Source organism: Saccoglossus kowalevskii, chromosome 6 (assembly GCF_978046115.1).
Source record: "Saccoglossus kowalevskii chromosome 6, keSacKowa6.1, whole genome shotgun sequence".
NCBI lineage: Eukaryota > Metazoa > Hemichordata > Enteropneusta > Harrimaniidae > Saccoglossus > Saccoglossus kowalevskii.
The window spans coordinates 27,353,440-27,369,051 of record NC_140646.1 but is presented as its reverse complement, the minus strand read 5'-3'; the positions used below and the strand labels follow the sequence as shown (position 1 = coordinate 27,369,051).

The 15,612-nt window shown below is 38.0% G+C and overlaps 1 protein-coding gene and 1 long non-coding RNA gene across 2 annotated transcripts; both read left to right on the top strand.

Annotated features, from left to right (window-relative positions):
• Positions 1-1,891: 1,891 nt before the first annotated feature.
• On the top strand, positions 1,892-5,610 carry LOC102800983 (uncharacterized). Its single transcript, XM_006811308.3, has 4 exons — positions 1,892-2,215; positions 3,722-3,979; positions 4,059-4,196; positions 5,453-5,610. Exons 1-4 carry the CDS (start codon positions 2,149-2,151, stop codon positions 5,608-5,610), a joined length of 621 nt encoding a protein of 206 aa, XP_006811371.3. The 5' UTR covers positions 1,892-2,148.
• Positions 5,611-6,698: 1,088 nt separating this feature from the next.
• On the top strand, positions 6,699-7,140 carry LOC146742202 (uncharacterized). The gene is made up of 2 exons (XR_014929829.1): positions 6,699-6,788; positions 7,018-7,140. It is a non-coding gene; the product is annotated as an uncharacterized LOC146742202 (long non-coding RNA).
• Positions 7,141-15,612: the final 8,472 nt, after the last annotated feature.

Here is a 15,612-nt window from a genome sequence, read left to right as displayed (position 1 = left end):
TGCGTTTGAGATTTTCTCAATTCATTTCAAAAATTTTATACTCGATAAATTGAGTGGTTCACTTTTAGTATCCGTGGCTGAAAATAGAGAGTTTAAGATTTGTGTACGTAACAGGAACGTAACGTGTTGTTCTAATTTCGTTTGCGTTGCGTTCTCGGGTGTCGGAAAACGATCAAGTACAAGCGTCCACAACGAGAACGTAACTGAAACAGAACCATGTCAATCCGTCTCTCATTTGGCCACCATCTATCCAATAACATTTGTTATGTCATTTCACGTCCGGAAACTGAATTAGTAGTTAAGTTCCAAGACATTTGACAGAGCTCTCGCTATTTCCACCCACTCTGCTGAGGTGCCAGGCCTGTTTGCCAAATCCTCTTTCAGCAGATCAATGTCATGCGTTTTCAGTGGGTATAAATATCAGCTAAAATACATCCAATATTTCATCATGAATATAATCACTCTAATATAAAACGTTGTATCAATGTCAGTGAAAATTATTCAAAATTGACAGCGAGAAAAGCTTTCGGAAATCAACTACGAGTCAGTCACCTTTATCACGTCCAAAACGACTGCCCTACCACCAAGCAACCGATGACGTCATTAGTTCGCGCGGAGATCATGCACAAAGCAGTGACGTATCCGTTCTCGTTCCGTTCTCGTATGCGCATATAAGTGTTGTTATTTTGTGAGCAAATAACACCGAATAAACGGCAAGGTAAAGACTACGTCTAATTATAGTAAATACGTACTGCGTGCGTGACTCGAACCGGCGCTCGCGTACGGCACATAATCGCCTAGCTTCACGCCACTACACGTCTTCCCCTCGGCCACCGGGCATCCCCATTGTTATTTTGTGGGAGATTGGGTGTAAGCACAGTCCCTCAACACCGGTGTTGAGGGACTGTGGTGTAAGTGATGAATGGTTAGATGTATTTGTGCATGGTGGACGTCTGCTCGATGTGATCTAAAATTAATAACACATGGTCATTCGGGTAATATCACGATTTGTTGTCTGCCCAAGAGATGGTGGTCATGACTATAATATTGATGATGCAATTACCCTCACAAACATGTGTTATTAGAGAGTTTAAGATTTGCGTACGTAACGGGAACGTAACGTGATGTTCTAATTTCGTTTGCGTTACGTTCTCGGGTGTCAGAAAACGATTAAGTACAAGCGCCCACAACGGGAACGTAACTGAAACCAGAACCATGTCAATCCGTCTCTCATTGGGCAACAATAACTACTAGTACCTAATAAAATGTGTTATGTCATTTCACGTCCGGAATCAGAATTAGTAGTTAGTGAGAGCTCTGTCAAATGTCTGTGAACTATTTCCATCCACTCTGCTGAGGTCCTAGGCCTGTTTGCCGAATCCTCTTTCAGCAGATCAATATCATGCGTTTTCAGTGGGTATAAATGTCAGCTAAAATGTATCCAATATTTCTTATTTCATCATAAATATTTAAAAACACTCTAATATAAAACGTGTTATCAATGTCAGTGAAAATTATTCAAAATTGACAGCGAGAAAAGCTCTCGGAAATCAACCACGAGTCAGTCACCTTGATCACGTTCAAAACGACTGCCGAACGACCAGGCAACCGATGACGTCATTGGTTCTCGCGGTGGTCATGCACAAAGCAGTGACGTATCCGTTCTCGTTCCGTTCTCGTATGCATAATATTTAACCAGGTAACTCACCTGCAGGTAACTATTGCGTAAAACGCAAAGACATATGGGTAGGAGATTGACGAAACAGGTGCCGATGACTTTTGCGTACGTTTGTAGAACCATTGGAATTTTGGAATATCTAGATTTTACTCGAACTCCGTCAGCGCGCACCCCGGGCGCGCATCACATCTGGAGTTGTCTACAGTACATGACGCTTTTCAAATCTGTATTGTTTACGTGCCGAAGGTCTTTGTCATACGTTCTACGATAAGTAACTATCAACGCAGTGGAACAAATTGTTGCCTGCAGTCCATATGTGGACTGGATACCGGGGTATGGAACTACTGGACGTGTTGTTGGAATAGAACAATAGAACTACATCACAACATATTCAGCTAAGAAATTGAAATGTGTGTATTATATGCGCCATGTAGTCCTGAATACATTAGCATAAATGGAGTAAAGCTGGAATGATGTTGCGATTTACAGTTCTAGCGATTATGGTAGCATTTGCTGTCACAGACCTAGTGCACAGAGGTAAGATTCCGCAAATATTTAACATCTGTACTATCAAATTATTTGTATTTGATATTGATATACGATTTTTTTATTTGCGACTGCTTCTGTCGTACATAAATGACCTCTTCACATGACGCTAAATTGACGTCAGGAAACGCCGTGGTGAACTATAACACGATTATACGTGTGTAAACCCACAAAGCCCGGTGCCCGGCGTAGCTACTCATGAATGCAAATACCCAGAATTTATTCATTTTCAAATAAATTGCACTTCCGGGCATTATAAGGACATTGACTTAAAAAAGGTTGGGGGTCACCAGCTTAATTTTCCAGAGAACGATGGTTGTAATTTAGTGTAATTTACATTTGACAGTATTATAACGATTTTACCATTATGTCATATCGCAAAATGTAGCATGGTGACATAGGCTGAAGAAATCATAATGTTAATGATGGGGTACTTATTGTTGTCCGAAATTATTTCAAAAATCTGGGCTTTAAAAAATGAAAACACTATGAAATTGTTCTAAAAACAGCGTTTTTTGAAAAATATTAGGACAAGTTTCTCAAAATTCGTCAGTGTAAGAATGTTATTTCATGGTGCCATGGGACAATACCTTCATGATTTTACCTAATAGACCAATAAACACTGTCATGTGACTTATGACCAACTTTCTCAAAAATTATAAAAGTAGGCTGTGTACCCGCATGTTATGGCACTAGAACCAACACGTGGCTACAGTGTCTGGAAGTGGATGTATTAATAAAACAGCTTATTTTCTGTTGATGCATGTCCATTTTTTCATTTTGGGAAGGTTCACAGTAATTCATACACCCACTCTCGCATTGGTTCCTTCTCCCCCATGTGTACAAATCCGCAACGTATTTTTTTACGTCTTGATTGCGATTTTTTTATTTCAAAATTTGATTAAAAAAAACACATTTCTTTATATGCCCGCTAGTGTATGTATCTGTTTCTAAAAAAAAAAATTGTTAATTATCCCATGAAAATCCAATTATGGATGTATCAAATATTGTAGCATTATACAACGATATTAGAGTTGTAATAAAAACGACCGATTTCAGTAGTTAGGCGCAACTGGCGCTCTTCACACACCACTATCGATGATCAGTGTTTCTCCTTCTGTGGTATTTTTGAGTTCAGCCTTTTTATTCAATCCTCCTTAAAATGTCAAAGCATTTTAAAATATCGTGGAAAATATATGCAAATCTTTTTAGTTGAAAACTTGTCAGCGTTACTCGAACCCTAAATAAACCCACTTTAGTGACAACTGTGATTTATTACAGTGCGACATGAGTTGTTCCTGAAATTTTATTGTACATTCTGGACCAACTAATGACCACCATAATTACCTATTGAAGACTGATGTTTATGTCACTTTTATCAGAGTTCCAGTAACTTTTCTTTTTTCTCTCTCCATATTCCATTATCCCCTCTAACTTTCTAACGATCAATCGCCAATAAACTAATACCAATCTGCCCTTCTTTCTATGTAATACCAGAACGAAAACCACCGGTAAATAAACGGGAACTAATACTGCTCGCAAATGAACTCTCGTCGATCGAATGTCGACGACTTGTCGAAGCACTGTGGATACCTGGTTTTGCTATGAACGTTGAACCTACGGGGGAAAACATTACGAGTACAACTCCGTGCATTACGTTGTTACGAGAGTGGGATGAAACAGATGGACTGGTGAAGTCGTGGACCCACCTAACTCACCGGTTATACCAAATTGGACGGAAGGATCTCAGCGCAAGTAAGTCATCTGATTAAAATACGATCTGATTAAAATTCATTATTCTGAGTGTCTTAGTTATGCCATCTGTGTCTTCCAGATTTATCGCAGGCCATTTTGGCCGAAAAACGAGAAAAACTGAAAAAAAGGAATCCCTTCAAGAGACGATCGGGTCAACTACTGGAAGAAAGTTATCATGAACTAAACGTCGTCAAGCGTGACACGGAGATAGCTACAAGTACGTATGTTCCCTTTCACTTTTATTGTCGGCGACATATTTAAATATAGAGTAATTTGGGCTAAAACTCAAATTGAATGTTATGTTCAATTCAATCACCAACTTGAATTTGAAATAAGCGACCTTTTAAGATTGAAATGGCGTCACATTCAATTCCTAGTACTTCAAATAAACGTGATTTTTGAACTTGAAATGGGTGACGCGTTTGTACTGCTGTACAAATCACATACATTGTACGATGTTTTGCACAGAAGGGCAATTATAGATAAAAAAAACAGCTTTCAAACATTGATAAAATTCAACCGAATGGTCACTACATTTTTGCAAGATAATACAAAAACAACATTAATCAACATAGAATACACGCGCGTTCCCTTTTTTATTTCAGAATTACCCAAGAAACTGAGAAACAAAACATGATTGATTTACATACGTGTCGCCTCTGAAATAATTGTTTTCGAACTTTTCAATTAAGTCCCCAGAAAGGTAATTCGATTCATTAAGCAGATTCCCGCAGAAAAAGTTTTTATTCGAACACTTTTCGAGAAAAGTTCGAGTGCCTCCATAAAGAACGTTTGCACCGCGCCAATGTGTAATAGCGCCCTCTGCCGACACACGACGCTTTGCTAGGTACAAGCAGTTTTTTTTCAGTTATTTCTCGCTGTTATCATAGTTTAGTTTAACATATCACAGTTTTCCAAAGTATGGGTCAAACACAGACAGCCAACTTGTGTACGAGTCACAGGTGAACACACAATCGAGTGCAAAATAGAATCCGAAAGTGCTATGGCACTGTGGGAAATTGAATACCTTTTGTCCATTGGCCCATTCGATACCTTTGCGAAAGGAGTCTACATAATCACGCACTCTCGAGGCGACTGACTTTGACGGCATTTTCAAACAACCAATAAAATCAATGAGTAGCTGACCGAAATGATATATCACTAGCATCGTAACTGGATATCAGTGGAGTGAGATGTTATGAACGGAATGCCTCATAGCTGCTATCAAAATGTGATGCATGCGGTGTTTCATATTAACGGTAGTATAACTGTGTCCCTTCACAACTACAGGTCTCCATAACGATAATGTTCAAACTGGAGAACATAGTTGGAGTACATAGTCGTGTACAGAAATGTCGAAAAACCAAATTAATTAAAGTTGACATGTTGTATATTTTCGTTCATGAGATTGAGAGTGGTCAATAGATCTGTTAGTGTTGTTGTATCAACTTCTGATGATTTGTTTTAATCTAGATATTAACACTACTGCCAAGACTGTTGTGTATAATTTCGCTAAGGAATACTCGAGGCCAGCAAGAAGAGAACTAATTCTTGCTGTTGTTATTCCTATGATATTGGCACCAAGCATTATCTTTGTGGTAGCATGCATTGTAGTTTACTGGGCAAGGTAACGTTGACGTCCACGTATATTTTTTTTTTGTTAAATAAAATATTCCCATAAGTTGTCGTGATCAATTTATAGTGAACGAAATGTACGAGCTATGCATATTTTGGCTGGATATTTAATCTCAACGGAAGGATTATATACCGGTATACGGTATATGGTTGACTTACATGAAGGAGATAGCGACACGTACTGACGAGAACTCGCCAGTCATAACAACTTATGAGTGTGACGAAGATAAAATCTTTCACTCTTTTCCTGGGACAAGGTAGTCGAGATGGATTAAAACTGCCCACATAACTACGATTTAACACAGCACAAACAAATAAATATGTATTTAGATATATAACTATGTCTGTACGGGGGGGGGGGGGTCTTTTGGGACAACTTGGTAGGGGTGTGGTCCAATTGTTTTCGACTCCATCCACGCACAACACTGTTTTTAGTGGTTACATGTTAGTCTGATTTCATTATTCTAAAATGCATGCGCCGTGTCACACGATGATGTCATATGTAGATATATAGAACTGGTCAGAGCTCAAAATACGTACGGCACTATCTGTTGGGAAACAAGAGACAGGCTACGACAGCTCCCCATTAACAGTTTCAAACGTTTTTTTAAAAAAATGAAGATTCCTCCAAGCTTTTACATTTAAAAATAAAATAAAATCTCACATCTACACCATAAACGTGTCAACATATATATATGCTCACTTTTATAACTGGTATGAAAAGGATACTAAAGTCAGGCGGCACATACTCGTGGTACTCAGGCTCGTGTGGCTTTTCTATGGGAGAAGACACCCCCCCCCCTTCCCGGGCACTACTCCTATTACTGTGTCTGAACACCACATCTATAAGCGGGCAGTCTCACTGACACACAGTTTCTAACCCAGTAAAATATAGTTAACATAGTTTGAACATTCAAGTGATCACGGTTGCCAGATCACACAACTTGAACGGACTTCATGTGGTTCAGCCACTGAAAGTCCAGTAAGTAATACTGACGACATAACAGGGCATTTTTGAGGATATAAATCAATATAACACCTAAATATGTATAAAACATGTTTTTCATTTTATCTCTAGTGCAACAAATAATATAAAAATCAAGAAGAGCAGATCTGAGGAAAGTGTTCAATTTCACCGCAATGAATACAGAGTCATGATGTCTCTTAGACCGAGGTGAGTGAATTGCTGATGTGTGTTACAGTACCGTATGAGAAAATTTACCAAATATTATTAAAATTTTGCTATTTTCAGAACACTACAATAAGACCCAGATTTTTCGAATAATTTGGAATTGTGATAGTGGATGTCATTTATTAATTTAGCCTGAGATATTTACAACCACGTAGCCATATAATACTACATTACAATACATCTATTTATGAATTCCTTTATATGCTTTCAGTGTAGACAGCAATACGAATTGTGAACTCGACACTAGTTTGTGATGAAAGTTACGAAGACAACTGCCATGTGTATAGACACGTTTTTGCTCGAATAAAAACAAAGATCCATTATAACAAGACAATTTCATGCATCACTGTCCATGTTCATCAGTAGGCCTGTTGAATGTATTTGTTTTTACATTGACTTCATTATTATTGGTCATTTCATCAGATACATAAGTGTAGGTAATATAGTATATTGACAATTATATTATACCAGTATAATATTGGTGGTGTTAATCCATCGATTTGATTGGTCTAAACACAAAATGTGCTCATGCAAATAATGATTTATTGGCTGCACAGTCAGCTGGCGCACACGTGATGATAAAATAAAAACGATATGTACTCTATGGGGGCCGCCATCTTGAATGCAGCATGAAACTAAATAAGAGACAAGTTGTGCAACGCGTTTTTCAGATTCCTACAAATCTGGACAAAAATACCAATCTTTCATAAAAATACTATTCGTTGGGGGTAATATTAAGCCAACAGATAACAAAATTCGGTCGAATTTGGCGTTTTTGTGTGGAAAAATCCCTGAAATACGAACACCTAATTACACCAAGAACATAGAACACTTTCCCGGGTATTTGAAACCGAAATTGTCATCTAAATGTAAGTTCGTCGCTGATTCGCTGCTGAGCTGGAATGACAATTTTTGGTTTATAGTTTTATCGAATTGTCAATATACTGCTATAATATAATAGCAATAACCCCTCGCTGAAGGCGGGTATACCACTTGATACCACCTGCGGCTCGTGCATATATGTCGTGAAGTGTGCAATATCTCGTGGTATACCCGCCTTCGGCGTGGGGGTTATTGCTTAAATATACACTCCCAACTGTAGTCGTACAGGTAGAGTTGGGTCAAAATAAATATGGCGGCTACATTGGTGTATGCGAATTACTTGAATTGCAAAGTCATCGTTTTAAAAACTCGTTCATCTGGCACATTTTGCAAAAATGTCACATTTTGTTAAATATTTAAACAAATCGCAAAATAAGTGGCAAATATGACATGACTGGCCATGATTTCCCATCTACATAAAGCAGCGTAGTGTTCATTGGCATTAAAACTTATGCTCTTCCATGTCGGATTTTACCTAGTTTTGATAACAGCCTTTACATTAAAAAAAAGCGATATTTATATATATTGTTCTCTGTATGAACTCGGAAAAAAGACTAAAATAAATTAAATAATATTTTTTTTTTAAAACTTGGTTCGACGTAAAATTACCACAGACTCTTTCGTGCAAAGAATTAAATAAACCAATAAAATTGTGTCAGACTAGCTATCAATGTCACCTGTATGATACGGGTTATATTATATTATAGGGGGATTAATTAAGGTACCTCAATACAGTATCTTGAAATTGGGGGGGGGGGAATGAAACAAATTTTTTTAGATAAACATGAACTATTGTACGTGCTTTTCGGAGTAAATACATGGGACTCGGGGGGTGGTGACTCGACCGTTTAACTAGAAACAAAGCTTTCGCGTCGCCAGGCTGTGCTACTAGTGATTAAAGCGGGGGAGTCGTCACCTGCGCATGCGTCAGATGTCCATAGCGTGTCACTGTTTACAAACAAGCGTCTCCCCATGAGCCTTTGCATTTTTAGCGTTTGTTGTTATCAGGGGGGATTGGCACGAGAGGGCGCCATCCGATCTGAATGGAACGTTTCGATGTCAGTCGTCCGTAGCCCACCGTCAAAGCAACAACGTCCCGTTTACGAACAGATGAAATAATTTCAGCAATTTCTTTACAGCATAATCCTCAACAAAACTTAGAAACATTTCATAGACAAATACAGGCTCCAAAATTATGTCTTTTGCAAAACAATTCAACCGACAACCAGTTTGACGCCACAATTTCTTGCTGGAGCCCGAGTTCTACGCGTGATTTTATTGCGTTCAAAACTGTTCCATTTCAAACTGCGCATGCACACACACTGTGGTTTCTCGAAATGCATACTAATTAGGTAACTTGTCACTGATAAAAGTCACCGAAAACATTTTGAGCAATTTTGAGCAATAGTACTAGAGTGAAATATAAACGTGCCTCTGCATTCTCCATGAATTTCATAACTTGCTATGATCATGGTAAAGAGAAAACCTGAGCTTACTTTCAACAGTTAGCTGGAGTCCGAACGAAAACGTGTCTCAAAAAATACCTTTACATCATTTTTCCGATAATTTTTTTCAGCTCGTAACGATAGAATCAGTCAATTTAGAACTAACATGTATGCTATCGGAAAGCATTTTGGCACAATTTTACTGAAAAGACGAGTTTTTCATTGCTCATGAATATTAATTTATGCAAATAAGACGATTATTTCAACCAATCGTGTCATGCAACTCCCCCCCCCCCTGGTTGTTATCGTCGCTTGGGATTCAATTCCCGCGCGTGCGCAGGTGACGACCCTCCTGCTTTAAATATATGACTGGTTTCATTATTGCCCTGTATAATGTTGAATATATGTCACCATCAGCACTAGTCGAAATATCAAGAAACGGAAGTGTTATTTTTTATGTTTTAAAAGTTTACTGAAGAGCTGGATTAAACCACAAAAGTAATCAATAAACTGCGTCAAATCATCATTTCGCGTCATATCCGTCGTCAGTGTATCTAACAAACAAATTCTGTCGTTGTAAAAATGTAAAACAGTCAACAAGATGAACCAAAACATGTGTAGGGGGTTCCGCTACTGGTAAATCATTAAACCATCTTTGTGTGGGATATATGTATACAAAAAAAACCTAGGCATATCCGGTGCAAAACTAGTGCTAGTCTCTGTGCGTTCTAGTGCGTTATTAGTGTCCTGAACGTAAGTGAACTGTAATAATTTTTAAATTCATGGCTAAATAACTCTCAATATGTTCAGTCAGATGTTCTTATTGTGTATCTTGTGTAAAAAATAGAACACGAGGTATACGAACAATTCAATTCTCATCATAGTTGGCATTAGCGCACACTCGGAGAAGAATTTGTTAACTACTAGTAGACATGCCGGACTGTTCCTTCGTCACATATCACAATGTGGCCCATTCACATGCCGAACTGTTCCTCCTTAACACACCATATTGTTCACATTCATATGCCGGAATGTTTCTCTTTCATATACCATAATGTGGTCCATTCACAAACCGAACTGTTCCTCCTTCATATACCATAATGTGGCCAATTCACATGCTGGACTGTCCCTCCTTCATACACTATAATGTGGCCCATTCACATGCTGGACTGTCCCTCTTTTATACACTATAATGTGGCCCATTGACATGCCGGACTGTTCCTTCGTCACATATCACAATGTGGCCCATTCACATGCCGAACTGTTCCTCCTTAACACACTATATTGTTCACATTCATATGCCGGACTGTTTCTCTTTCATATACCATAATGTGGTCCATTCGCAAACCGGACTGTTCCTCCTTCATATACCATGTGGCTCATTCACACGCCGAACTGTTGCTCCTTTATATACTATTATGTGGCCCATTCACATGCCGAACTGTTCCTCCTTAACACACCATATTGTTCACATTCATATGCCGGACTGTTTCTCTTTCATATACCATAATGTGGTCCATTCACAAACCGGACTGTTACCCTTCATATACCATGTGGCTCATTCACACGCCGAACTGTTGCTCCTCCATATACTATTATGTGGCCCATTCACATGCCGGACTGTTTCTCTTTCATATACCACAATGTGCTCCATTCACAAACCGAACTGTTCCTTCTCATACACCATGTGGCTCATTTACATGCCGGACTGTTGCTCCTTCATATACTATTATGTAGCCCATTCACATGCCGAACTGTTCCTCCTAACACACCATATTGTTCACATTCATATGCCGGACTGTTTCTCCTTCATATACCATCATGTGGACCATTTACAAACCGGACTGTTCTCCTTCATATACTATAATGTGGCCAATTCACATGCCAGACTGTTCCTCCTTCATATACCATAATGTGCCCCATTCACATGCCGGACTGTTCTTCCTCCATATACTATAATGTGACCCATTCACATGCCGGATGTTCCTCTTTCACACACCATACTGTGCCCATTCGCATGCTGGAATGTTCCTCTTTCATATACCATAATTTTGCCCCTTCACATGTTGGACGGTTCCTCCTCCATATACTATAATGTGGCCCATTCACATGCCGGATGTTCCTCTTTCACACACCACACTGTGCCCATTCGCATGCTGGAATGTTCCACTTTCATATACCATAATTTTGTCCCTTCACATGTTGGACGGTCCCTCCTTCATATACTATAATGTGCCCCATTCACATTCCGGACTGTTTCTCTTTTACATACCATAATGTGGCCCATTTAAAATTTCGCATGGTGATTGAAAGAATCAGTAGGGGTTAATTGCATATAATACAGTAGAAGCATATTTATGGCTGCTTCTCTAACCATAAGTTCAATGTATGATATATGTTCATTATAAACTAATGTAGCTTAAAGACGTCTTAGCCGAATTCTACTGAGCATGATACAGCACATACACACATTTACCTGAGCAAACGACTTTGAATAATATCAAATGATAACGTCACTATTGCCATATGTTACTGTCTTTTCACAGAATGTATATGTACGTATGGCTTCCTGACATGTACAGATTAAGGATGTGATCGATTCCGGCATATAGATCTGGGTAATATTTTGTACCAATTATGAAAACGTATGTCCATGCAAATGCACACAAACTGTAAATCTTACCTCATTAATTTCAGTCATATACTACAATATTCTTTCATTTTGTGTCATTTTGATGGCGTATGAGCTATTGGCCCCGAACAACCTTGCAGTAATGTACTCTATTTAAGGTGACGTTACAATGACGTCATGATGTTGTGCACGAGTTTAATATGTATATTGAATAAAAATTGAAAGCTAAAAATATAGGCAATAATTTAATTCATTCTCATTATAAACTTGTGAATCAACCATGTCTCGAGCCTGGTCAACTTCTTATAGTTCATGGGTATTTTCTGTGAACCCAGGCAATGCTTATTTTTGAGGTCAATCATCTCACTACACACTGTCATTTTAATTTTGTTTTACCTGAAAATGTATTGTAAACTAAATAAATTGTTTGGGACGACCAAACTATACATATATATTTTTATTATTAATGGTCGATGTTGTGCGATATAACATGGGTAAAATGTTGCACATGACAACACATATAACTTGCGGGGAAAAAAAACTTTCTGTTTACATATCTACGTTGGAAAGCGAGAAGCACTATGTTCAGTAGAGGTAATTTTTCCGATTTGTCGTATTCTAATAAATATATTTCGATAGTATTACTGGCTTCGGTGGATTCGATTTTCCACGTCCAACGGTCATGTAACACAAACCACCTAGACAGTTTATTTGTATAGTTTAATTTCTACTTCCTAGGCATTGGCCCAGTGCGTATATTCAGTATCTGTCACAGGTAAATTTGAAAAAAATGCATGCACGGGAAAAATTTCTAGAAGTAATTAACCAAATACACTATAAAACAAATATATTATTATAGATGATCTCAATTTATCAGAAAATGTGCAGTGCCAAGTTGTTTTATTGTTTAATCACTTGAACAAGTACTTCTTGCATCTCGCTCTTTCTTAGTGTTTGGTTTCTTAATGGTGTTTCATTGTTTTTTGCGTGATATACATTTTATCATTTAGCTTTAGATTTTCATGATCTATCAAGCTTTGATCATACTAAAATTGACTAGTTCCATCTGCTATAAGGCATTGCATGTTACTTATATGCAAGACATTTATTTTTATCTCTCTGATTCTTTCTAGAATATTTGAAGGATCACTTTTTTTTACTGCACGAACAATTTCTGGATTTTCTATCTCTCTGGTTGCCTGACATTTTTGAAGGCATTTCTCTCAACAGTCTCTTTCTCAGTCACGAGTTGCCGCTGACATAACAAATCAGTCTATTCCTATTAAATGATTCACCTAATATAGCAGCATGGATTTGCAATAGTTCATTTAGTTTCTGGTTTTCAGAAATTTACATTACTGAACGGTTCCATTGTTTGGATTGCATTGCTTTTCAAAAGCTTTGATTATGAGTATTCAGGCTTGGGATCTTTCTGGTGAATTTTCTTGGCCGCTGTACTTTCTGTAGTTACTGATTGCGACCACCATACATTCAAGCATGTGATAATATTGACCGTTTCATCCGTTCGCTGTGATAACCGTACGAATTCTTTACGACATCTCCATAGAAATTGTAGTATATATGTTTCACACAGCAGTACCAATTCACCCATCACGTCGGACGCTGATTGTATGGCTTGTATATGAACGAAGGTAGAAATAAGTGTTTAATCTTGTCACAAGGTCAATACCAAGTAATGCAATATTTTTTACCACCTCATGTGCGGATTCTTAACCTATATAAAATTACACAATTTGTGTAACACCGAGATAATTTGGACTGATGGACATCAGTATAGTTCAATATATGCACATGTAATTAGAAGCAATAATGCATACCGATCAATATTACACATACAACGCCACATGAATTACGTAGTTTATAAACCATAGTTTATTAGTTACACAAATTATATGCTTGTTCTCTCTGGCTGTATTTCCCGCCACTGCAAATGTTCAGCAACTAACCAATTGGTAATTATAAATAAGAGGGGGGGGGCTTACGAAATTTCAGCAAACAGCAAAGGTCGGTAACGATCCTACGACCAGATTCCCAACTCGTCGAGTATATCATGCACTTGACAAATATTACATAAATAAACTGGCCAGGAAAACAACTATCTTAGAAATTAACAACATAGTTATAATAACTCTAAACTCAGGACTAACTAGTATGTGTTCGGGAATTTCGGCACCTGACGTTTCCTGACGAGCGTCGAACAGTATCAGTTGGCGTCGTCACTCGGTGAATTTAGGTAGCCAGAAACTGGAGTTAACGAGTTGAAATGTCGAACTCTACCTTCGCATCCACAATACCAGTTCTTCCTTTCCGGTTTCACTTCAGACTGATGTTAAAAGCCGGGTTCGACTATGGTTGTACGTGGATTTCAAGGTCGTCCAAAGCGTAGACCGCAGTCGTTGAACAAGATCTCGAGCAGCAAGAACAACGCTGTCTCAGTTTTTAAATACCATGACGTAACACAGCTAATTGTGCCAATCATTAATTGTCCCGCGACACCTATTCATTCATCACACGAATACTTGTCTAGTTTTGTCCAAGGTTGACATCGAGGTCACATAACAATACGTACTTTCTGTTTGTGTAGTGTCAAATGCGTCTACCTACTGGGCTATAGAACCTACCTCTGGGCTGTTTATACTATGACAAAAAATTAATAGATATATAATTACTTCTTGCGTGTATAACGCATAATAACAATTGTTTCTTATAGTATGATCCAAACGCTACGTGACAAAGCTTTATGACATTAAATAAGTGATTACAGTAAAGTTGTTCTCAAGCGTAACTCTCGCTGTCATTATATCAGGATTGTCAGCTACCAATTTTTGTTTTTCATGTAAGAATTAAATTATCCAAAAAATAGTGTTGTATATACGACAAACTATATCGACTATTAATAAATTCTATCTAGCAATCTCAATAAAATGTCATCGCCATATGTCGTTAATGTATGATAAAATCGTCGAAATAACTACAGAGCGCTGTCCTCGTCCCATGGGCTGAACTCTGGTTTTTTAACCACTTTCCTGTACAGTATGATGTATTTCTGCATGGCTCCTATTAAGAAAAAAACAAACAATTTATTATAGAAATGTACAACAAAAAATTTCATCAACTAATTAAAAATTAATTGTTCCTCACCTGCCTCGGTATCGCTACATACATTGATAAAGGCAAGGTTGCATCCTTCTTCTCCCGATTCGGGTACAACTTCTCCAGGTGAAAATAAACACTGGATCTCTGGATATCTAGAAGCGGCTTTAAAATCAAATAATTGATCTGCTCTTCCAGTTGCAAATGTGTTGACATACCCATTAACACCAAATTGTCCATTCAACTGAGGAACATGTGGTCGGATACCAAGACTACCGTATAGAAGTGTGGATACAGGATCAGCATCTGACATGCAAAGACCATATACAGTTAAAAATTGTGCAGACAACCTTGGATTCATTTCCATGACTGTAATTTCCGAATCGGATTTTACAAATACTTCAATATCTACAAACTGATTATCAAAACCCTTTGCTATCATTTGAACAACAATCCTGTTGTACATTTCCCAAAGGTTTGCTTCTAAGGCGGTATTTATTGATGGTGGCATAACCAATGCCTTAAATGAGTTGGGATGTGTTTTCCAGTACAGGTTTTCACTTATCGCCCAGTGGTAGATTTTTCCGGAGACTACGCATCCATCTACTGTGAATATCCTGGCATCCGTCACTAACTCCTCGACTATGACACAATCCATATATGAGTATGGATATTTTTCCTGGTCAATATATTCCATAAAATATGGTTTCAAATCTAAACAGCCCAAACGCCT

Bases quoted from the DNA above. Each gene is read 5' to 3' on its own strand.
- LOC102800983 (XM_006811308.3), top strand. From the start codon at position 2,149: ATGATGTTGCGATTTACAGTTCTAGCGATTATGGTAGCATTTGCTGTC. The intron at 3,980-4,058 runs GTAAGTCATCTG...TGTGTCTTCCAG, and splicing joins ACGGAAGGATCTCAGCGCAA to ATTTATCGCAGGCCATTTTG. The intron at 4,197-5,452 runs GTACGTATGTTC...GTTTTAATCTAG, and splicing joins TGACACGGAGATAGCTACAA to ATATTAACACTACTGCCAAG.